Source organism: Agelaius tricolor, unplaced genomic scaffold (assembly GCF_023055355.1).
Source record: "Agelaius tricolor isolate 1412-34295 unplaced genomic scaffold, bAgeTri1.0.p SCAF_10, whole genome shotgun sequence".
NCBI classification, from domain to species: domain Eukaryota; kingdom Metazoa; phylum Chordata; class Aves; order Passeriformes; family Icteridae; genus Agelaius; species Agelaius tricolor.
In genome coordinates, this window is record NW_027269270.1 from 8161918 (window position 1) to 8188052 (window position 26135).

The following is a 26135-nucleotide window of genomic DNA, read 5'->3' on the forward strand; positions in this document are numbered from 1 at the left end:
CTCATTAGGAACTTGCAAGTCAGACCTCAAATTTCACACTCCTCAAATCAGAACATGCTGGTTCCACAGTTAAAATATGACAGGTCTAGAAGAGGCCCTCTAGATAGAGAATAAGCACATTTCTGACTGCGTGTCACAAAGGCTGTAAGCAAAGACTCACTGGCACATTACTTCTTCCTTTGTCACTGGGGTTTTTCCTCACCTTTGGCTTAGTACATCTTCCAGCACATCAGCCATGGTGTTCAGCTGTCAAGACAGCAATCTTCATTTTTTGCCTTCCAAAGATGAATATACGAGGAACAGGGAAAACCTAATGAGTTTTTACTAGATGGCATTAACTTTATCAGGCTTTGCTGTTCAGACAAGACTGCAAAAAGCTGATTTTAACTTGAGGCAAGGTATGCATTGATCCAGTTAATGTCAATGTGAGCTAAACACTATAAACTGGGAACTGATTTGCTAAGTACTTCTAATGGTGAGAACCTTCCTATATGCACTACAGAAAAGATCTGAACCTATACAAAAGAAAATATTTTACAGACCAAAAACAAGTGAAGCAGCCATTTATTGCAGTTGACCAGGTATGTAAATAAACTGTTCTGACAGTTATAAGCAAAGTACAAAATATTTAACTGTGGACAGTTTCTTCCTGTTTGTAAACATTAGAAAACTATTTCCTCTCCAAACAATTTAAGCATCAGAAAGTATAAACAGTCTTTTGCAGAGGTTCATGAACATGGCTGCCTTCTTTCTAATAGTTGCAGAGCATTTCTGTTGTCACAACAAGGAAAGGGGTTTTCCTACTACATTTCAAACACAAGGGCTCCTGGCTGAAGCCTTGCTATTGACTACAGAAAGTGTACTTACTGTTCTTTTCAGAGAATTCTTCTGATTTACAAAGCTGCTTTACTTAGTGGACAGTGCTGGTCACCACACCAGTAAGGGCAAACCTTAATGCTCTGGTTTGTGCCAGCCAGGTGATGAGGATCTGAAATCAAATCTCCTGTACCCAAAATGCACCCTCCCTTTTTCACTCATCCAAGTAAGGTATGAGTTGTCTCTCAGAATATTTTACAAGGAACAAACCAGATGATTTTCCATAACTCGTTTTAGAAGCATTTTCAGTTTTTTCAGTTTCAGCATCCAAACCTTAGGAAGGTGAGTGGTCAAGTGCATGAAGTCAGGTAATTCTTCCACTGCCTTCACACAGGCTGAGCAAGCAACGTGCCCTGACTGCCAAAAGCCAACAATCCAGATGAATATTTCTACAGCACAGGCTACTTTGATACTATGAGACAAATGGCATTAAAAAACCCAGCTGTCCTTAACAATCCAGGAATTGCTGTGTGGGTTCAGAGGAAACAATTTAGCATAGTTATACTGCATTAAAAAGAAAGGAATCCAGAGGTGTGGAGCATTGTCAACAGCTGTGAGATTCATGAGCAAGGACTAAAGCATAGTCAAAACTGAGGGCTATAACTGAAAAAGAATATGGCTTTATTTCATTTTAAAAGAAGCCTTTCTTGCTGAAAGTGATGATGTTCTAGTGTACCTGTGGACATCCAGGGCATACTCAATTTCCACCCTAATTCCAAAACAGTCTCTCCTGTGTACATCCCATTAATTGTACGGAGAATATTTCTCTTAGAAAGATACTGTTTTATTTGAATTTTCTGCCCTTTCAACAGGTGATATGAAAGATCTCAGTTAAAAATTAAGTCATTTTTATCCAATTAATGCATTCTAGAAAGAGTAACTGTATTAAATGTACTTTGTAACTTAAATACTTACAGCTCAGTTTTGGTTTAGGACTCACTAATGTTAACTATCTTAAGCAAGGATCTTGCTTTATAAAAGGTTATTTCTTTGATATTTAAAAGCTCTAACTTGAATTATTCAGAACTGGAGTTCTGGACCAAATTTTGCCCATTTTACCGATTGGACTTGTATGGAGAATGACCAATGGTTAAAATTACACACACACAAGTTTTGGATAACTCATTAAAAAATACTTCTAGAAGTAGAGCAACATATTCCCGGTTGCATGAGACCAGCTGTTGCTCCTTTTTTAACATGCTAGAGTTACCTGGCTTTCTGCCAGAGGCAGCTGTAACTTGTATTTCATATTTCTTGCCCATCTGTGTCCCATGGAGGAGATCCCTGCTGCCTGTGAGCATGACCAGTGCTCCCTGAGAAGTGCCACAAGAGAAAGCAGCACTTGGGCAGGCTCTGCAGGGACACCCAGCCCAGCAGAGGGATCTTCCTCCTTCACTGCCCCACACAGCCATGAACACAAGGCTGATGCCCCACCCACATCCCTGACCTCGAGATGCTGGTGGGAAAGCTGGGAGAAGAGCCTTGGCCAGAAGGGTTCCTTACTGTACCTCCTGTTGGAGGTGCTCCCATCACTCCCCACAGCATGCAATGGGAAAAAGAAGTTGAAGCTTAATCTCCAGAGCTGTAGATTTTTTTGGAAGAAAAGCCCTCAAACTGCTACAAACAGTTAAAAGTTGCTCTTCCAAAGGAAAAATAAGCAAGCCTGCCAGTAAGAATTTTGTAAGTAGCTCAGAAGCAGCTCCAAAGCAATATTATTTCAAGCTCCCCCATGCTAATTATGTCAGTAGAATGGGTTTTCCCCCTACATCCCCCACCCTATAAAATTGTATTTTTTTCTGCATGAATTAGTTTTGCTTACTGAAATAAGCAGCTGTGTTCTTTCTGCACAGCTCTGAGACTGCAGCTGAACCTCCACTATCCTGGTCATCTCCTGGGGTGCTTATTTGGAGTTAATTGTTGGTGTTCCAGTCACTGCATTAATCTGCCCTCTGCATTTAGTGCCAGCATCTACCACTGTGGATTAGGCAGAGTGCACAGCAGCTGGTGGGATGCCATCCATGGGGAATGGGGTGTTGTAGGTAAATGATTAATGACATCTATGTTTGCAGCACAACACACAAAGACAGGTACCAAAATCCCTGGGTGACGTGTGTGCTGTACTGCAAACACTGAGAACAGAGTTATGAATACATTTGCTCAGTTCTGACTTATTTTGACCAAATTATTTTACACTAGCTTAGAGATGACAAGCATTTATAATTTTTTTTTTTGCTTCTAGAACTAAATTAAAAATGCACACTGTAGTTATAATCACATTTACCTTCTGGAGATGCATTTTTATTCGGCTTCTCCTCTGTAAAATACACCTTCCAGACAGCAGCATAAAAGCAGTTGCTGTTTGTTCCTTTCCCCACAGCACCTTGCCAGCATTAACCTCCCTTAATGCAAGCAGCCCCTCCCCATAGTAAGGATGGAAGCACAGCAACTTGATCCTTTCCTCTGAACATCAAGTCTGGTATTGGATGCAGCTCAATACACTTTATCCAGTGTGAGATACATTTAGCTGAGACATTTTATATATACATCCATCTAATACTGCCTATGAAGTTTAGCCTACATCTTCCTCCTATGCATTAGCAGCATCACACTGCTCTCAATGCTTCCTAGGGAGCTTCTCAAACTACCTGTTTACAGACTACAACTTATTTTTCAAGGGATGAGCAGTTCCTAATTTCCACTCATGAGTACATTATGAACACATCATTATAATACAAGTTATAAACTCCTGGCTTACATGTACAAGGAACCTTGTGAAAACTGCATAGGTGAAGTTATATTCCAGGAACAAGTTAGCTACCTACAGCCTCCTGAGTTTTTCTGTCCATACCAAGTCTGAATGTAGCTTAAATTATTAACACTCTAGTCTAAGACTTGACATTTCCCTAGGCTTTTGAACTTAGACAAGGCAAATAAAGTGAAAATTATATTAAAACTTAACAACAGCCAGACAGTTCATTTTTCCCCACCAATATATACAACATCCTTAAAAAAACCCGAACAACAAAACAACCAAACAAACCCAAAAGCATTCCTCCAGCTTGTGGAAAATTCTAAACATCCTCATTCCTTTCTCTCTCACACAATTCAAACTGTCACTGTTTTGCAGCTTTTGCTTCCTTGCTTGTCAAAAGCATTAAGTTAGCAGAGCACCCAAGTCATGTAGTTATACTATTAAAGACAGACAGAAAAACAAATTATTTTGCAGTAGTATTATTACTACAGTAGGATTAACACAACATGGAAAATGAAAAAAATACAAAAAGAGTTTGGGAAGAGTCATAGGATTATACCAATGTATTTAAAGTAGTGTAGTTTTTTTTGAAAAAAACCCATTTGTGTGATTTATGTACATGTCCATTTGATGCAGTTACTTACTTCTCACATACACGTGACCTGAGTGACTCCATCCTCCTGGTCAAATTGTCCATCATCCAGTTCCCTTAATACTCCATCACTGCTACTGAATCCTGGGAAGCCTCCATAATGGGAGGATCCCTCCTTGATCCAACATTGTCTAGAAGGAGATAGGTGAAACTCATCAGGTGGTTGTCCAGTTTCTACAGGGCAGAAAGCAGCTGTGTCTGACCCCACACTTCTGCTGGACACTCTGCCTTTTTCTTCCCCAGTCATTTGTCTTAAGGCTTTCCTCTGAAAAACAAGAAAATGTTGAAATGTTAGTTTATTTAGGGGAAAAACAGCTGAGCCAAACACTTTGCAAAGGATCATGGATAAATTTAGTGTAGCTGCATTTTAATCATGAATGCAATTCTCAAGAAATAAGAGATTGCCATTATCTGAGGAGGCAATTACCATTCCCATGGTAAATCTATGCAGATAGAAGTCAGTGGCTGCTCTATACAGCTCCTTGGAGATGGGATCTACAGAGTCCTTGCACAGGAGGAACTCAGGATTAATACAGCCTGACTTTAGTATTGGGAGCTGCATTTTAGTGCATGAAGGACACAGTGCAGACACTTTACAAAAACAAACACTCTACAGACTCTTACTATGCTTTGGCAAGTTTGTGTCCCCCTTCTGTACATTGCTAAGCTTTTTCTCAAATCCTTTTGAAACAGTAAAAACAATGGCCTATGTGGCTAAAGGAAACATATTTAGGAAAGCTGTTATAGGGAACACTGGGAAATTAAACAAGGGAAACAGCACTGCCTCAGGAGAAACAGAAGGAAATAAGTTTTGCCTGGATGCCACAGAAAGAGGATGGAAAAGTCTGCTTAAGGGAAATAAAGAAAAAGAGAAAAGAAAAAAACAACCCCTCAAGCACTGCATGGTTCAATCTTGCATTTCATCCTCTGAACCCTTTCTTAGAAAAACAAATGGTATGTGACAAACAGAAAGCCCACAGAGACAGTACAGCCCTCGTAACCCAAGATGCTTTTGCACTATCACATAAATCATAAGCCAGGCCATAACTCACTGCCCCACATATACACAGGAAGGCACAGAGATGAGCTGTGAGGACATAACATATTCCATTCCCCAGTAAGAGACCAAGTAATGGGGGATTAAAATTATGGTGAAAACCAACATAACTGGCAAAACAGAAGGAAAATGTAACTCTGCTAAATATTTCAGCTTCAGCCTCAGTTACCTATTTAGCCCAAGCTAAATGACCTCAGCATAATGAAATTTCTGGTAGAGAAGGAAAACACTCACTGGTACTGAAAAAACACATTTTGTTCAGACTTCAAACATAGAAATCCTGATGTAAATGGCTACAAATCAGCTATTTCTTGTTTACTTTGAGTATGTTTATGGCTTAAGTCAAACACTTCCCAATCCAACAAAATAAAACAACTACAAAACACATTTTATTTGTATACTCAAGGCTGCTCATCACCCTACAACAGGGTGAAAGAATTTAAACAGTGAGTACAATGCTTCCTATTTTTAATTTCAGCCATGTCTCAAAGATTCATCAGTTCCTCACACTGAGTGTTTTTACAGAACTGGTTTGTATTACATCTCTTGGCAGAATCCAACTTGTGACATACAGTTAGACTGCCTTTTAAGAGACACATAGTTAGAAGTGACATTATGCCTTACCAAGGGAAAAAGTATCAGGAGTTCATGCCCTTATTATATACAGACTATTAAAGAAGTAGGAAAGCATCAGGAAAACCATCATTTTGTGGCTGACATGATTTTGCTTTATATATTTACAATGTTGCCACCAAAAATTGTGGTCCAAAACATAATTTCAGAAATGAATTAGGAAAAAAGTAAAGGCTACAAAGTCAGGCATTTGAGAGGAAGTTAGAAGGTTTTAAAGATAAAAGCTGGAGGTGCTTTTGACACAGTGGGTGGTTAGGGAAAAAATTCCACTGGCAGAATTTAGGAGAGGGTATGAATGGAGAGAGATAAATACACTGGCAAAGGAGACTACACAGAACTTTGAAGAGCAAAAAAGCAAAAGCTCCAATTCTGAAAATGAAGAAATAAATTACAGCATACAAGAACTATCTGGGAACTGAGACAGTGGCAGAGACAAAAACAAACAGGACTTGAAGTGTACATGTTGAAGGCAAGTTCTTCCAGGCATGGAAGTACTAATTATCAGGGGACACACTGAGAAGGAAGTTAGGCTGGAGATAAGCAGAAGCCTGGAGAAGAACAAAAAAAGGAAGAGTATATTTTAGAAACACTAAACAAAGGAAAACAGAGATGATGGCAGCACATTGAACAGACAGTAAAAAAAAACCCACAAAGATCAAATAGAAATGCAAGAAATTTGAAGAATTATGGAAGTATTCATACAAATAGAGAAAGAAACAGCTAGGTATCACTGCCATATAATTATATGCCATGAATGGGTTTGTGAAGTTACCACTTCACTGCTGGACATGAGTGAAAACATTCTTAGCTTTCCTAACTGCTTAAGGTTATCACAGGAAAGACATGTTGAATGGAGAAAGGCTGACCAGCTACTGAAAATGAGAAAGAACCAAAAATGGAAACCCATCACAGTATGTCAAAAGACCTGGCAAAGAAAAGCCCACCAGGAGCTCCCCCTTCTCTGGCCACAGCAGGATTTACTGCAGCAGTGTGCTGGTGCAGTAATTGTGACACTGACTTGGAGCAGAATGTGGAGACTGTCAGTCACTTAATCCTCAAAGCACTTGATACAACCTCCACCCAAAAGGGACAAGGTTGTTGAGGTTTAACTGCAATTCCTGCAGTTGTTGAGGTTCAGCTGCAGAAATTTTAAAGCCTCTATCTCTGTCACACATTTTCATGCCCAACAACAGCCCTTCACCCTGATAACCTGCAGGTTATAGTATCCTTTAGAGCATAGCTTAACACTCCTTTCTTCTAAAAATGTGAAAGTTGACATTTTGAAGGTCAAAATAGTTTTCTGTTTCATGTGCAAGAGATGCAGGATTTTGATCAGACTCCCTAAAGACTCCAAGGAAATACAGCATAGCCAAACACATTCACCTGAGACACAGTAATTCCTTAGCACAAAAGAGGTTTTTAGCCTGTTCATGCTTTTCTCTATGGGTTAAGAGATAACAGCTGAGGAAAAAAATAACATGTGATCCAGCTGCAAAAAACATCCACAAACCTGAACTTATTTGCAGGGAAACCATGTTCTGCCAGTTCTTTCCCCTGTTAATTCTCAAGTCTAGTTTCTTTCTGTATCTTACCATTATGTGAAGTTCTAATTTTTTTAATATTAATACCACAAAAATGTTACTCACCTCTGGTGTCTGGACAGCAGAACTCCACATAACAGGTCTCTGAAGAAAAATTACTTGCTTTGTGGCTAGATTTCCTTCACTAAAATTTAAAGAAAATAGTTTCCATGTTTTAAAAGCAATAATTGTCACTAACATATTTGAAGTTATCTTTAGGGTAGGGTGTAAGTTCACAAGTGAGAAGAGGACAGATTAGAGTATTATCCAGTTTATTAATTCCTCAATGGTTCTATAATGATATTTTTTTAAAAACAGAGGCATAGGATTAGGTTAAGGTGATACACATGAAAATATGGACAGACCAGTAACTTGTATTACCATGACTAGAGTTATTTAACATGTGTGCTTGTGAAAATTTAAATATCAGAGCTCCTGCTTTTAATCCAAGTCTGCACATTTACATCTGAATCAAACCTTCATAAGTCTTTTTTTAACTTGATCTCCACTGTTAAATATACAACAACATATTACTACCTATTAGTATCACAACAACCAGGCCCAATCTTAATAGATCCATTCAGCAAATCTCTCAATACTTTGTGGCATGAAACTTATTTAGTGCTAAATAAAAGTTGTAAAATGTCATCTAACTGACACAGCAGGATAGCCTTGCTGCCTCACCACCTATGGATAAAGGGCTTCAGCTCAGTTTTAATAAGCTTTGCATCCAGAATGAGATGAATGACACCAGGTGTTTCATACGAGGGAGGTACCAGCATAGGCAGGACAAAAGAATATTTTGGTAAGAAAAATAAAGAAGAGGGAAAAAAAGAAGAGCAACTTCAGTCCTGGAACTTTTACAGATGCTAATATTGTTATGGTACACAAAGCAAAGGTGTTGGGATTTTTCCCAAAAGAGAATTCTTGTAGAAAAATAAACACGACAAGTGAAGCTGCTCCCCAGACCAGATATTATTAATATGATGTTTCATAATCATTACACCCCCTTAGTAGTGGTGGTAAATACATCCTCTAAGTTTTAATGTATTTCCATCACCTTTCCACCAGAAATACATGTCACCACATTGATAAGATATGTAATACAATTTCAAGACAAGAACTCCAGAATAAGAAGATTTTAAAAATTTCTGTTTTCTTCTCAATATCAGATACTACATTTTTATAAGCTCTTCTCCCCTGAGCTGCTTTTGGCCAGTATTCAATAAGATCTTTAAGCATATAAAGGTAAAACACTGAAATTGTCTGGCCAAGGGGTGACTACAGATTTAAGAGTGCACTAAATAAAAGTAGCAAAACAGAAACACCAAAGAGATGGCAGTTCATTTGAAGTATTTATGATTCTATCTATTCTATCAACTAGAAAACTGTGTTATTATGCATAACATTACTAAGAACTACTAAAACAATGTAAGCTTTTACTTCAGTATGGATATGTCACAAGGTCAACCACCACACACATGAAGTCAAGGCAACTGGTGCAGGTTTCACAACTGAAAATTATTTTGCATTTAACATCAGGGATTTGCTCCAAGAAAAACCAGGGATTAGAACTGTTCCTATGAGCTCAGAAGAGCTGGTCAACAGCCTGCCCCAGTAAAGCTTCTGGAAGTAAGCTCTGAGAAAGTACACAAGCCAGTACTACTCTCAGCATAAACAGCCACTCAGATCTATAGTTAGTGATGATGGATTTGTGATTCTGTTTGGCCCCTCACAATCTTTTTTTCAGTCTGGCTCAACTCAGGTCACGGCATATCTTTGCATGTATTCCTTGGATGAGAACAGAGAACTAAAACTCCAGCTTGTGGGAAAAACAAAAATGCAGGAGAACCAATTCATTCATTTCCTTAAGCCTAACAAGGTTTCCTGTTCTAAAAGTCCCTACCTCACTATTTGCATTCATTAAAAGAAAGTGTTTGGATTTTATGTCATTACAAGGAAATCTGCAATCCTGCAACCTTATTCCACTTGGCTAGGTATTTCTCTGTGCCTCAGTTATGTCTCTTTTGATCAATTGAAAAATATCTCTTCCAAGCAACAAGGCTGAGCACAGTCTCTGGCATGGGGAAGAGCCTAAGGCTTATTTTGTAACAGTGTCTGCATTCCTTCAGAGAAAAGAAAAAAACCCAAACACTGAGCTACAGCTTGTACAAATTCTACTAGAACAGAAAAAGGACATGATGGTGAGTAGACAAGAAGTAAATTAACAAATTTCTAAGTCTGACCTTATTAAAATGCTGCACACGACAAAGCAGCTATGAGCTTAATTCACAAAGAACTCAATGACAGTGGGATTTCCACAGAATTTAAATGAGAAAAAGTGCTCAGAGCAAGGGAAGCTCCACAGTTTCTCTCACATTTCTACATCCCCTCTTTGCCTCATAAGTCAGGGCATTTTGAAAATACAGATGAAGGGGTGAGCCAGGATAAATGAATAACCATAAAGTCAGTGTTTCTGCGGTGCATTGCCCAGAGCTGCCCTGGACATTTCAGGGACTACAGTAATCAGGGAAGGGAAATAAAGGTCACTGCAGAGTAAGGCTGCTGAAGCCTTTTTCCTGTCTCTTCTTTTAAGAGTGGTGAAGAGCAACAGAGACTCTTTTGTTGAAACACCAGCAATTTGTCTGCTTATGCTGTATGGGTGAAACTGTGTCTGTCCTCTTACAGGTTGATATTTAGGTCCTCCAAAACACCATGAAGCTACAAGCTCAGTAGTACTGCCAAGGGCTCTGCTTTTTACAGATCCATTTTTTAATGCATGAATATTTTATGTAAAAAACACTTAGAAGAGATGTTAGACAAGATTTTCTGAAAATGACCAAAGGGAATAAGATAAATTATTTAATTATTTTCATGTATGCAGGTGTGTTTTTTTGCGGCCTTTTTTTTTTTTTGCATCTTTATTTCTCAAAAAATATAACTTTGCACTCACTCAAAGCATCTAGACTTTCAGTTTGGAGACAGACACCAGCCTGGGATACTAAGTGTCCTGGCTTAAATGTTCTATTAAATGAAAAATTTTAAAAGCCTTAAAAGTAATTCTAGTTTTCAATGACAAACATGTATGGACTTCTACAAACTCCTGGTAATACTGTACTAAAAATTTACAAGCAAATACTCACAAAAGATCTGACATGAGGAAAAGTTTTACAATAAATTAGGAGAAAAGGAAGACAGAATAGAGGAAAATACTACAGTGAGTAAAAATGGGGATAATAGATAAGATTTTCTTTAAATGCTATGCAAAAATTCTATTTTAGAAGTAAACATGAAAACATAATTTTGTCCGATCATTCCAAGTTGTTGCTTATTTAGTTTCTTCACTGTTTCTGAAACCTCTTAATATTCAGGCTGGGTTTTGAGGTCAGAGTTCTGAGTCTGGGGAAAAAAACAGCTGTTGAGCAGCATAAAGTGTCCTTCTTTATTAAGACTTTTGGATTCCTGGGATAACCCACCACCACCACAGTAATGGCATCTTTCATAGCAGACACACAGTAACCATGCAGGAATTTCTTCTCCTCTTTAAATACCAACATCAATGCCTAAAAATAGTAGTTATCAATCACTACTCAGCCTATCAGAACAGGAAGACAATTTTCTGATTCTCATGAATTCTCAATCCCTAATTAGGAATTCTTGTTCATAAGCTTTTTTCATTTTTTTAAAGCAAACTGAATTGCTGTATATGAGATATACTCCAGGCACACAAAGCATGATTCATCCTGTTTCTTCCAAGAGTAACTCACAAGCTACAATGGGATAACAAGCATTAGACAATTCATACAGAGTCCTACTCAACCATTTAGGCCAGAGAACAAAGGGTTTTTATTAGGCTGAGTTACTCTGGTGTGGATACAAAATGAATCCAGTTTCAGATTTGGCCAGGATACAACCCCTTTAGCATGGACACTGCTATTAATGCTCTGGTTGTTTCACATCTGGGATGCAGCACTGCTTGAGACCTAATATCTTCCTGGTACATTCTTACTGATCCAAGGAACAGCCCCAGCCTAATCAATCTGTTAATGCTTCCTACAGCACTGCATCCTATGTTTTTTTTTCCCTTACAGCACTTTGCCTCTTTTAGTTGGCCCTGCCTTGGCTCTGTGATCTCTGAGGTACAAACCAGCACCATTTGATGTGCTGCAAGCACGGGCTGACACTCCCAGAGTGTCACTCAGCAGCTGCTCAGGACATTCCTGACCCTGCTGCCCAAACTCTGTGGGGATGGGTTTAGTTACATTGCTTGTGGGACACAAAAGGTTGGAAGTTAAATATTCTCTCATCCTGTGACTCAGAACACACCATGACTACTGAAATCTCCCTGCCATTCTTCAAAGATTAAACCCAGATTCTGAAGACTTACTCTCAAGTCCCAAATTTTGGCCAAAATTTCAGCTGTTTATGAAAACCTGGTAGTTCATATAGTCTATAAGTCACCATGTTGAAAGCTAATACACTTAGACTACAAAATTATTGAAGAAATTAAAAGAAATTAAAGGATAACCATTTGTTTCATATTCTGGAAACCACTTCTTCCAGAGGAAAGCAAAACAGAGACACTCAAAAAAAAAAAAAAAAAAAAAAAAAAAAAAAAAAAAAAAAAAAAAAGCTACAGAACATGCCATATTTTACCACAACTTCTTTTGTCTTTGCATTTAACCAGTTGGTAAAAGTCAACTATTGGAAAAAACACTGTCAAAAAACCCCAACACCTACTTCCTGATCACTAAAGCCTCCTTCTTACATGGGGTGAGTTGATTTAATTATGTCAAATCACTTAAGCAGAACTCTAATTTCTTGCAACAGTTTTCTTAGAATCTTTCATGCACATCTTTTTCATGCTGTCTTGATTTAACACAGTGAGGTCTGGGATCCAAAGATTACTCAAGTCATCCACTCTTTCCACAGTTGTTAATGAGCCCTAAGCCCTGCCTCAATACATTTGTTTGCTTTTGAAGTTTGGCAGTCTTAATCTAATGGGTGGAGAACTTAAAAAAAAAAAAAAGAGAGAGAAGGGAGGCATTAACAATTCTTGGTCTACTGTTGTATTTTTTTTCTTTTGTCAGGGGGAGGGGGTAATTTAAGAATTAAAAAAAAGAAAAAAGCAAGCCTGGAGCCTTATGGGGAATCCAGGTCTGCAATTTAGCTCTTCTTATGTAGAACAGAGTCTCATCAATGCTCTAAATAAACATTACAGCTAGAGACCCAAAATCCAGTAGTCTGGTACTATATTTGAGTTAAACCATAATGTCTATATTAGAGAAGAGAAACAGCCCAATAACTTGCTGGATTAGCACATTCTCTGCCCTAATTTGCAACAAACACTCCATGACTGTCTTGTGACAACATGACTTTTGCCATGGTCTAAATCAGTCATTCACCAAGGTCCTAAACTAGTGAAACATTTCAACACTTGTTTCTAGTTGAAGCATGAGTAACCTCATTGCTGTGGACTGGGTATGTGATAAAAAGTTTCCTAAATAAAATCTTTCATGCTTAGATTAACACAATGTATTTTAAATTTAGAATTAGACTCACTGAAATCAGTAGTCCTAAGCAGATGTGGCAAAGCACTCCATGAAAATGCTACTTACATCTCAAGCTTTACATACATTTCACATCATCAGCATTTTTCTTCCTTTTACATTTATGTATGCAAGTAATTATTGATAATTCTCAGCCATAGACACCAAGAATGCTGTAATCAAGAGTTTGGGTACCTGTCATGTCGTACAATTGGTGTAGGCAGGACACAGGTCAGGAGCCATCCAAACTCAGCCAGCGTGTGCAGTAAAGGTCCATAATCTGTTTTAATTTCACACCCCTACATTAATAATTATAAAAAGTAGTAAAGAGACTCTGTACAGGTTTTATTGGCATTTCTACACAATTACAACACCTCCCCTCTCACTTTTAATGAGATAATCCTTTGAGATGACATCAAGCTGTGTTTGGTGGAGATTCGTTATTTCAAACTGAAAACAACTTGAAAAGTTCAAGACTATAAAATCAATGGAAAACAGAACTTATTAACATTAGGTATGAGCCCTGACTCATCAAGACATAATTCAAAGTATCTTATTCCTTAAACTTGTCACTTTGCTAAATTAGTGCCTAAAACTTTTTAAGCACCATAATCAGGTGTCTCAACTGACATTTTTATTTACTCCACATATGAAAAATAAGCATTTCACTTCGCTACATACTTAAGGTTTTGGTGGGTTTTTTGGTGGTGGTCTTTTTTTTAAAAATATACAAGTCTTTAGTTTGATGTTAATTTTTTTCACATGTGTAAATGTATTTATCATTGGATATTTCAAAAGAAAATCCAACAACATGATCCAACAATAACTGCTTTCAGACATCATTCATACTAAAAATCCTAAAAGATTAATATGTTTCTAAAGAGTCATTTAAGTAATTTCATTGCTGTAACCTACTACACCAGTAGTAAATTTATTAGTAAACCCAAGTGTTTCATATTTAGCAGTAAAATTTTCATAAAAACATATCTGAACATCATACTGAATTAATTCCCTATCAATTTTCTCTTGTTGTTTTTCTAGTTCTAGCTGTTTTCTCCCCCTTTTTTAAAAATCACTTCCCACTATCAATGTGACCCGCACTTGCGGAAATTACACCTAAATTGGTCTCAAACACACACATAAAAACCCCAAGACATTTTCTTTGGTAGTTGTACTTGTTGGTATGAACATTTACAAATGTCAGGCCAGAATTCCTCTGGCATATTTCTTTTATGTACATTTACCAATGCCCACAAATCTGATTTAATTTTTATCATTTGGGGCTTTAGTAAGGCCTATGCAGGTGACTTCAGGAAACCATCCTGAATGTTTATGGAACACTGGTACCAGCACCCTAAAGGAAAAAAACAAAGAAAAATACCAGTAGGAAATAGCACTGCTAAATCATCACCTATTTACCTCAATGACTGTCCATTGTTCAACAACTATTGCATCATTTCCTTTCCTGGTAGAACCTGGAACCCCAGCACCTTCTTCTTCATAGATAAATAATCCTTCTAAAGATTTGGGCAAATAATCCCCTGTGAACATAAACATGAGCATTAAGTTTTAGGCTGACAGATTACCAAGATGTACACAAGATGTTTCTTTCTCAACTAACAGTTCTCTAAATAAAATGAAATGATTCAGAAAACTCTAATTTCTTATTTATAGAGTATGCAAGTCAACTTACTATTAAAATCCCCTTTTTTCCTACACAAATTGAACTGTGAACAACTGTCTCAAAAGCATTAACCCATTCCACACTCCAGTATGAATTCCAGTTTCCTGTATTCAACATATCCATTGCAGAGGATGGGCACAACCTTTTTTTTCTGAATTTCAATATTGTCCTCCTGACAAGACATGTGGCTTTTGGTGTGGTGGGAGAGAGCACAAAAATGAGTGAACCATGAAGTGTAAAGTTCAACTACAGCCACTTAAATACATAAATGGCCACAGGAAGAGCTTGAAGCAAGTAATTGTAGGAGGATTCCTGATGGGAAGGAAGTTCAGAGTACAAGTCCCTGACTCACATGTCAAAGGCCGGTAGCATCCGTTTGGCCCAAACTAAAGCTGTGCATCAAATATTGGTTCAGTTTCTGATTTTCCTCCTCCTAACAGCCTTTGGGAATAGCCTTTTGTGGAGATTTACATTGACAGCTGACTAACCAATTAAATTGGTACAGCAAAATCATGTAATCCTCAGAATATCAGCATTAAATCCCCTCCAATACTGGATGAGATATGTTATTACCTGGGTACTAAAGATGGGGAATTATTCATGCAAAGAAGAGCAGACAGCTCTCTCTGTGGGGAATGGAAGACTGTAAAACTGTTGTTGGACAACAGCTGCAAAGATTAATTTCAACAGCTGCAAAACCACCCTTCAGTGAACTGTAACAGATCTCCAGAGAGTTCTTTTCCAGCTCTAAAAAAACTTTATAATGAAAACAAGTCTGAATTCTCAACTCTCCTCCACCGAAGGAAATTTGGTTGTTCCACCGATTTCAATAAAAAGGAGTAACAGTTTCAAAGTAAAAAAAGATGACTGCTACAAACTGTGGCATTAGACTGTTCATGTGCACAAAATATGCAGTTTGAGAGGGACTAGCTGCCAAATTCCATCAGAAGTAAATCTACATTGATGAGCTTATGTGCCTCTGAGTCACTAAATTTACTGCAGAGCTACAGAAACACAGTGATTCACATTCAAAACCGTGGAGAGCAATGAAAACTGAAGAGTTGTCATTAGTGTCAGGCTTTTGTTTTTGAAGAATCATAATTTAAATTGTAAAGATCTTATGTTTTGCAGGTTTTTTTTTCATTTAAGGCCTTCAATAATCCAAGAGTTCATATTGTTTTAAATCAAAATTATCAGAAAAAAGCATAAGGCATAGTAAATATAGTAGCTGCTCAAACTGACAGTAATTTTACCCTCCTAATATAATGAAGACAAAATTACTTATGAAAGCCAATTTAATACATTATTAATTATCTATTGCACTTGTTAATCATCCGGAGCATTGCAAAAAACTGTTTAAGGTCCCTGGAGCCTTTTCAACTAACATTTAACAAGACCTTTCTCTACTGCAACCCTCTATTTTGCTTACACTGCAATAATTAATTATAAAGGAACATCAACAAATTGCAATTTGGTACAAGCAAGACCGGTACAAATGCAACCAAATATACCTGATACCAAAACCTACACTGTATACTTCACCTAAGTGAAGTATACAGTGTAGGTTTGCTATCAAACAGCAATTGTTAAAATATTTAATTGTTTTGGAATTTATTAATCATCTCAGTTTGTTTTGGTCTGTACTCCTAACACTAGGGAACTACATTTTTTCTTCACTTTTTTTCAAGTAATTGTACAACAGTAGTCACCACTTTTTTGCACACTTTTAACTTCTGGCTTTCAGACAAATCCAGTTCAAATGGAAATCAAACTCTCAATTACATATTTTACAGCAGCAGTGTTCAAGAGTTCTACACTTTTCATCCCACTGTCTTTTCCTTAAAAAAGCACAAACCAAACCAGAAGAACTAGCACAAGAGCTTTATTTTGTTATAAAGCTACTCTAGTTTGCTGCTTTGGAAATTGTCAATTTGATAAAACAAAGTAAGAATTTCAATTACTTGGTCTTTTATAAATTTGTGGAATCTGATACCTAAAAGGGAGTAATTTATTTTCTGGGCAGTTACAGATCCACCTGGACATGCTCACATATATACCCTCCCATCAAGAAGCAAAATAGAATAATATTTTTTTTTAATTACATAGTTCTATGTAAACAAGCAGAAGTTTCATGATATCCTGGGACAGTACTCACCTTTAGAAGTTTCCCAGTGTACAAAAGAATCAACTAAGGCCAATCCTTGTTTATAATAAAATGTAGTTAATTCTAGCCAGTCTGCTTCCAGTGTACTAACAACTGGCCCCTTTCTTGTTACTTTCATAGACAAAACACCTTCATGGTAGGTCCAGCAGGTAGAATCATCATCAAAAACATTGAAGACTGTATAGAGCTTGTCTAAGGAGAGAGAAAGGAAGAAAGAACCTCAAAGACAGTTCTCCAAAATTTGTAATATTACTCATCTCCTATTTAACAACATTTTCTATTTCTAAGCAACAGTTTTACTAATTGGTTCTTAATGTTACTCTGCTTAAGACCTAAACACACTCAGGACAAGGTGTGAGGGGAGGTACACTCTGGGATATAAGGAAAATGTGAACTTCTTACAGCTGGGCTGTCACTGAATTCTTAGGGTAGTTGGGGTTTGCATAAAGAAAACATACAAGGACTTAGAAAAACCAGTGGAAAGAGCCTTCATTTCTGCCACTCGTGGAACTTCTGGCTACAAATATTTACAACTATAAAAACAAAAGCCGATTTTCTAAGCTTGCAAATGCAAGGAATGCCTTGCACTGACTTTAACCCATTATTCTATGAAGTACCAGTGTAATTAGTTGCTCACTGGGATTTTCCCATAGTAACTGATGATCAGTGGAAGTTAAAGATACAAAACCAACATATCCTCAAATTGGTTTTCTGTCTGGGTATTAATACAGTGCTGTAACAAAACCAGTCACAAGCAAGCACTCATTACAAACTGACATATCCACAGCATATTAGGAAATCAGTGGTGCAAATTATGAAACCCTAACTATGTGAGTGTGTTCTACAAATACACTTGTGTGTCACTGGTGTAGACAAGTAACACAAAGCAGCTGCCCAGAAATATTCTCAGATTGCTTAATACTGCTGGTCAGCCTAAATCAATGCAAACCAACCTTTAAATATCAAACTTTTTTGCACTGTCAAAACAAAGGAATTTGCTTAGATGACCCCAGTTAAGAAGTTAGTCTCTCTAGGCTCCAGAAACAGAAATTTCCAAAATAGGATTTGTACTCTAAGTAATCTGAAAGAATCCCTCTCTGCTTTGAGAAGCCTTACTACACCCACTGCAGGTGGCATTAGGTGCCTAGAATAGGGGAAATTCAGAACAAAATGTTGAACTTTTAGTAAGAGATAACTCTTCATACAGTTTTATCACTTTCACAGGTGCTTACATCACAAGTGATCTGTTTATCCTGACAAACCTTAATTTCTTTTAATATATATTGAAGTAAGATCTCTTATTCTACAGAAAAAGGAAATTGTTTACCAATACAACTATTCAATTCCTCACATCTACCAGAAATTTACCTCTGCAAGCAATGTATTATAGTCAAAATTCAATAAAATAGTTCAAAAAGCAACATAACAGTAAAAATTCATACTTACAATTCCCAAATCTATAACTCAGACATAGTTTTTTGCCTCTTTTGAGCAGAGGTAAATGGAAGTGGCACACTGGCATAGCAGTACACCTACACACATGCAAGACTGCCTTGGAAAACTCACATCAGCATTTTTCAAAATGATTTTTACATAAAAAATAGACCAAGAAAGGTGGTTAAGTTTCCAGAAGTTTTACCTTATGAACTCCAGTGATTTTCTATTTGACTAGTATGGAGAAACCTGGCATACCCTTGTCAAAGCTTTTTGAAGTTTGCTGAGAACACTGCATGTAGGGGATGCACTGGCTGGTGATCTACCTGGTCACACCAGCCTGTACAAACAGTGCTCCTGAACAGAACCTAGTTTTTCCACTTCTTCCTCACAGGACTGTTAATACACAGCAAACTCACTATTTCATGCCATAAGAAAAGAGTTAAGCTTTACCAGATTATGCTGTAAAGACTCACTTGTAAAAAAACTGCTTTTACTCAAGTGTTAAAAATAAGAGGGACATTGATTATCTCTGTGTTTAGAGTCATTATTCTCACAGTCTACAAACTGGAGAGCTGCTTGAACAGCAAAGTGAAAAGGTTGCTTTTGAGAGCAATTAAAACATGTCTGGCTCATCAGGAAATGCGGCCTGACATGGAGTTTCATGCTGCCTGCTTTCCACACAATTCTGTCTTGCATAAGTTCTCTTACTCAGATTACTTCTTTCTTTTTACCTTTTCCTCTTAGCAGCCAGGAGGCCTTAAGAGTTTCAGTACCAGAAGTCAATGTTTCAGACCATTTTTTGCACAGACTACACCAAGCACCTCATCCTTCTACAACAAAGTTGTCTATCACAGCATCAACATTTTTTCAATTATGCTTTTCCTTCCTATACTTCCAGTGCTCACTTCTCTCTAAGAAATTCATTTTGTAACAATTATTGTCTTCGATTTCATGGTCAATGCATTAATTTCAGCCATCTCTTTCAGGACACTTCTTGAAGGCACATTAACCAGAAAGAATCCATTATGAACGGATTTATTTGGTGTACATTATGTGAGTTGCCTGGAAGCATGTAAAATTATGGCTCTAGCTGGAAGGGGCTCTCTTTGTTGTCATCTTTCAAACAGGCACAACTGGAATCACAAGGTATACTTTGAAATCACTACGTGTTTGTAATTTTATATTGAGTATATCTACGTGTGTGCTGCAGAAAATATTTTATAACAATTGCATCCTTCTAAAAGGAAGGATTTTTACTGCCACATGTTTGTTATACACATACTGAGCAAAAAACCTTCAAAGGTGCCACATGTCAAGCCACAATTACACTGTGGGTGATTTTGGGGTGTTTGTGGTTTTCTTTTTTTCTTTCAATTGCAAACTAGAATTCTGACAGTACATCTACAATAGTCTATATGAAAATGAAATATCATTTAATATATTACTACAGCTCACATACATAAAACAGAAGGTGAGTGTTCCTTCTGCTTTTTTTATTGGCAACTCTTTTAGAAATATGTATACATTTACATACCTATGTGCAGAGGCATCTTCCAAAACCAGTATTTGATACAACAGAAAATGCTGTTTTATTTTTTCCAATGCCTCAATAAAATACCTTATTTCTGCAACAAACAAGCAGCATTTATTACCATCTCCTTTCCGTGGTTTAGAAGGGCTGACTTCTTTTCCAAACTGGAAATCTGAATCCTCTAACAGTCTGCTTTCTCCATGCATTTCCTCCTCTATCCCACTCTCAGATGAGTGACCACTTAATGTCCCTTCATTCCAGTTTTTATAGTTTTCCTCAAAGTTTTCTCGTCTGTGTTCCCTATTTCTTCTGCCCAGCGTGGATTCCAGCTCTGCACCTCCATCTGCACTTGTTCCATTACAGGCTTTAGGATGAGGAAAATGTTGTGTTACAAATCCCACAAACTTCTTTCCTCTTTTAGCAGCTTCATTAACCTGCAATACAACATAAATTTAGCTGCAAAGTCATTTTAGAATTGCATGGACCTTTTTCTTCTTTACAGCTTGTACATACATGAACCACTTTACTAAACTGCTGTAGACATAAAGGCCTAACACTGTATTACAGAAGGGTGACTTCTCTTTGATCCTGCCCCTGCTTCAAAGTAAATGGAAGTTTTCCAGCATGTCTTTGGAGTCAGGCCAAGAAAGGTGGCCAACACTGGTACTGACCTCAGAGTAAACAAAAGCCTTCATTTAGAACAAACCCAAAGTACTTTATTTACTGTGTGTTATTGATAAGCAGTATAGTAAGAAAATAAATAGTATTTCTCTAAATATGTGATGCCAGTCATATTAAAAATACTTCTGTAATATTGGAGGTCAGTATCTCTCCCATGAGCCATGAGTCATTACCCCCTGGCTCCCTTGGAGGCTGCTCAGCTTTGTTATTACTGAAGACAGTGGAGGAGCAGAGTAAGGAGGGGGCTAGAAGCAAATGAAGTTCCTCTTATTTCAGCCAGTGGTGTCTGCTTGGCACTGAAGTCTCAATGCACAACTGTGACATCTTTGCCATCTGTGGGATGTGCCTGTTCTTGGAGATGGTTTTTTTCCCTGGGTTAAGGAGTGCTGCCATTTAGGAAGGTGACCCCACTGACACTTTGTACTACAAGCTCCCCTGTGAAGTAAAGTCCTCAAAGGAAAGTACAGGAGCTTCAGTTCAGAAAGAAGATATCACATGGGAAGTACTGGATTAAGTGAGGGCAGAGGGGGAAGGATCTTTGTTCAGTTTACTCACATGAACTATTAATCCCCAGGGTGAGTAAAGATCAAACGACTGATGGTACTGCAATCCCTTTTTGGTGCCATGATAGTGACACTTCAGTCTATCTACTGGCATTATTTATGTACAGTAATGATACAGTATGCCAATCACTGTGGTCATATATACAGAGCTGCTGCTTCAAGGACAGCCAAAATAGTTTTAAATTTAACAAGCAACAGAGAAAAACCGACAATACAAAAATCTTTTTGCTGAAACACCACAAAGTTTTATTGTTTCAGATATTAAAAAAGAAAGTACTAAGACTTGACTGGATTAATTGTTCTGTCCTTCTAAAACTGAGGGCATTTAAAAATCAAATTATTCTCACATACTACTTCTGTAACAGATATGCTTCCAAGACTCCATCACTGCTCATTTCAAGTGTGTTTTTCCTTCTAATCTCTGTCTGCTACACTACACCACCAACCTGGAACAGGTATATATATATTATAAATGCATAATGTAATCACATTTTACATTTGAAGAACCCAAAAAAGTCAAAACAAGCCATTTATAAAACACAAACAACTCCCGAAATTTCAAAGATCATTAAAAAGATCTCCAACATGCTTTTTCTTCTACTACCCTCCTTGGCAACTAATGCAAAAGATACCACTAACTCTTGTAATAACAATAGCTTCCTGTTAGAGCAAGTCTTCAATTTTGCAGAGGAAGTTAAAGACAAAAAGAACTAGAACTATAACTTGCATTCCAGTAGAAGTTTTCTGTAACTATACAATGTTTTCAAAAGCTGTGCCAAGTAAATATTTATTATAGTTTCTATACATGTTGTATTTTTTGTTCAAGAAAGAAAAGAACATTTCTTCTTGGGTACTGAACTCAGAAAAACATAAAATTCACATATCATACAAGTGTTTTATAACTGAGCTTGAGCCTGATTTCACTTTCAGTGAAGACTTCCAAAGCTTTACAGAGATATTTAGTCCTACATGACAAAAAGTAACTCTTTTCTCATTTTGAGAGACGTTTTGTAGCTTCTATAAAACAAACACAAAACTAAAACCACAACCACTAAATGTAACTTAGACCTATAACAGAAACAAAAATCTGAAGAGAAGTTGGAAACAACCTCCCTTACCTTTTCTAGCAGTTCTTTCACTACTTCATTTGTCAGTGTTTCATATGTTAAAGGACATTCCTCAATCACCAGCCTGGGGTGCCTTTGTCCTCTGGGTGCTGCGTGCTTTTGGCTAGAACACAGAAAGAAAGCAGTCTTTGTCAGGAATTTGCTGCTAACTTGAGCAAATGCTTGCATATAGAATTCTTTTCTTTTGGAACGGTTATGAATGAAATCCTGACAATGCTTCTTCATACTATTTAGAAGTCAGTGGGTTTTGGTGTTTTGTGCCGTTTCTTACACAAAGTGACAGGTACTATGTGTTTCAATGCCAGGATAAGAATATTAATATTTAACAGGAATTTCATCTGAAGACCATGCAGAGAGATATTTTGGAAATGAAGCTTTACTGACAAACAGCTCTGCCTTTGTAATAAATAAATGCAAAAATCTCTGACAATGCAAAACACACACATTTACACTATAAATTTAGTAAGCATAAAGCAGATTCGATTTTGTAAAAAACACACCATGAATAGAAATGGTCCTTTTACACTGTTAACATCCTGCTGCTTAGTTTTTGTAACTAAAGGAGAGCTGCAGCTGTTAAATGAAACAGTATAGGCAAATTCTAGCAACACAATGCAAAAACACTTACTGAGGGTTAAATAATGTTTGAATATCTCATATTGAAGCTGACAAACCCCAAATTCCATTTAAAGTTACAAAAGAGTACTCATGTTTCATCTAAAGCCAGTTGTGTTATTAGACAGACAATATTTAGTGTATGCCAATAATAATGGGATTTTATTTGATGCTTTCTTTGTATCATAATTTCATTTAGAAAATCAATTCTAAATGAAATTATTAGACATTCAAATATAGACGTTGACCTTCCAAACAGTAGTTGGAGAAGGCGTATTTGCCCACAGCACAACCAGCCTTGGTACATATGGCACCTGGGAAGGGAACTGGAACCTACCCCAGTTTCACAGGTATGCTACAGTCTCATCCTTCACCCATTTAAGGGCCTAAAGGTTCCAAAGGATGCCACATCTACAGGGATAAGGCAAATTGTGGGAGCTGTGTGCTGGCAGTGTCAGCTTTTGGAAGCCTCAGCTCCAGGGCAAGCATTTTGCTTTCTTACTCAACTTTTTGCCAACAGGAACAGCATTCACATTGTTTGCAGATGAATTTATAAAGGTTAAGTTGAATGAACAGCAAATACTCCCAAAAATGCTTGTTTAATCAAAGGGCTTGAGAATTTCTCTCAAATGAACACTTTGAGAAAGCATTACTGCAGTGGCAGTATTTGGAAGCAAGGCAGCTTCCAATTCACACCTTCCCAGTCCTCAAATAAAGACAAGAACCTTTGTGCATCACATAAGGACTCAGGAGAGAAGGGGAAGCTTCACAGCTTTTAATGCCGTAAGAAATACACTTTCTAGTTATTCAAAATAAGAACAAGAGATTATTTTTTTTGCATTCAAAGGAACTAATGAATGGTAACATTGCTTTGTATGTGCTTTTAGGATCACATGGTGATTTTAATGCAGTAAAAACAGGAGTAATAAACAAGACCATGGATCTGGAACATAAACAAGCTCCTGCCTCTCCCTCAGTGTCAAAACTAAGCTTTTGTATGACCTCTGCTCCAGAATGAAGATTTTCTTCTTAATAAGGAAAAACCCAAACTATCCCTGACAAATTAATTCACAATCTATGTCATTTTCCCCTGGGAAAGACAAAAGTTTTGAAAACCAAGAAAAAGCAAGCATGAGACAGTTTAAAGCAGCTTATTACTCTCCTAGTATTTTAGTTAATCTTTTATTTGCTGCAAGTTCTAAGACAGATATTACACTTTGGATTTTTGTTAGGATATTTACTAAGGCAAAGGAAACATTAGCTTACTGTGTGCTTAGCATTTAAGACATTACTAACTGGCTAATCTGAGGTGCTCATTTCAAATTGATAAGCAATGAATGTTGAGCAGCCTACTTACAAATGGCTTCAGTACAGGATCAGTGTATTCAAGTTATTTCCCTGTTACCTCAGCTTTAACCGGGAGAGCACCACTCGATACATGTGACTTGCAGGGAAGCTCCTCCTCCGTCCCACGGGCAGCAGAATGGGATGCACAGCTCCCACAACATAGCCTTTGCTGTAATACTCTTCCACCCGAGCTGCTATATCCAACACAGAACTGATCCTGATAACTTCTGGATTTGAAGAAGCTAAAAAGCATTGAAAGCAGAAGAGAAGCACATGATACTGTGTATGTCTACAAACACTTCGGGTGAGTTCCTTTTATGTAAGCCCCACAAAACCTATCCCCAGCCATTTATTAAAACCTACAGTTCTATTTACACAAGAAAAAGCAGATTCACGGATGATTCAACACTATTCAACTACTTCAAGTACCTATTTTTACAACTTAATACAATCTATTTTTAACATACTTGGCAACATTTTCTGTTTGATCAAGGTCTGCCAAGTTGATTTAAAAGCTGTGTTAACATCTAAACACATAATACGGTTGAACTTAACAAAGCAACTATTTTGTCTAGCCAAAGCTTTAAACATACTAATGCAGTATCCCTCAACTCCAGTTTTCAGGTAAATTCCCATATAACAGATTTAAGCCTACGACAACTGATTTGTTTCTATTTATTTTTTTCCCTTAGAAGTGATCTGAGGAGTATCAGTTGACATTTTGACAGTCCCAATTCCTTTTTTCAACAGACTTACACATCACCTAAGTAAGCTTGTGCTGGCACTGATTTCTAAGGAGGGTCCCTCTCAGAGTGTGCAGGCATTTTGCATCAATAGGCAGCACCTGGATAATACATTATTGTTAGGGAAAACTTCTTGGAGAACCTTTTTTGAATGGTCCACAGATTTTGCAGAGAGAAAAGGAAGACTCCATGCTGGTAACAGATACATGTTCTGCTACAGTCAGTCTGATGGGTCAGTAATTCCTGTTTCTCACAAGTACAGCTGGAACTCTAGATGCTCTCAGAAAGCAGGAAATCAATACTCATACACAAATAGCAGGAGAAGAGTCATTATGCCAGCACAGATTTGCCAAAGCTTTCATCTTTTGAACTTAGGAACTCTGATAACAAAACAGCCTGGCTGGAAATCTGCTGGTCTATTGGTGAGCCCTGCTCCAAGCAGCCTATTTGCCTGGGTCCTGATGGATCCCTCTTTGCAGGACTTTCTATGCATTAAGATCAGTGCCCATCTCCATCAAAGGATGCCTCAATTAAAACTAAGCAACACTTTTTCCAATATACAAGCAACTGTAATGTGCTGCCCTGAACATTCCCTTTCAAACCATACAACTGAAAATAATTAAATACACTAACTCTTCTTTGATTTTGTAATTAAAAAAATGCATGAAGTAAAAAATAAAGTAAATGCAATTACATAAATCTCTCATCACTTTGCTGAGTTAATTTCTTGTCCCTACCCTCTCCTGTCTATCTGCATTATAGTGCAGGTTGGCAACAGCAAGGAATTTAAGGACCTACGACACAGAAGTCACTAACTTTGTCTATCCTACTGTTTTAAACTATCATAAACCAGAGATATGACTCCTTAGTTTGCACAAATATTTTATTCTAATAAACTGAATTAGAACTCTGCTGATTCACAAGTAGTGTTCTGTAAAGCCTCTGTAATGCTTTCACACTATAGAATGTGGATAATATTGACATACATACACTTAGTGAGGGCTTTAAAAAAAGACCACGAAAACCCCACAAACTATCAGAAACTAGTATTTTACAACACTCAAATGCTTTTTAATACCAATTTCTATTAATGGGAAAAGGATGGTAGCCTACTATGCTTGTCAGTGTAAGAGCCTTAACAGAA

At 37.3% G+C, this 26135-nt stretch overlaps 1 protein-coding gene across 2 annotated transcripts in view; it reads right to left on the minus strand.

Annotated features, from left to right (window-relative positions):
* Positions 1-546: 546 nt before the first annotated feature.
* RFTN2 (raftlin family member 2) overlaps positions 547-26135 on the minus strand; it is a 29639-nt gene continuing 4050 nt past the window's right edge. For both annotated transcript variants that reach the window (XM_071434574.1, XM_071434575.1), the window contains 8 exons: positions 24307-24490; positions 22278-22389; positions 20037-20349; positions 16939-17139; positions 14519-14640; positions 13295-13398; positions 7617-7695; positions 547-4545 (listed from right to left, as the gene is read on the minus strand). In XM_071434574.1, the coding sequence (XP_071290675.1) occupies positions 4276-4545; positions 7617-7695; positions 13295-13398; positions 14519-14640; positions 16939-17139; positions 20037-20349; positions 22278-22389; positions 24307-24490 (1385 nt within the window). In that variant the 3' untranslated portion in view covers positions 547-4275. The remainder of the gene's footprint in view (positions 4546-7616; positions 7696-13294; positions 13399-14518; positions 14641-16938; positions 17140-20036; positions 20350-22277; positions 22390-24306; positions 24491-26135) is intronic.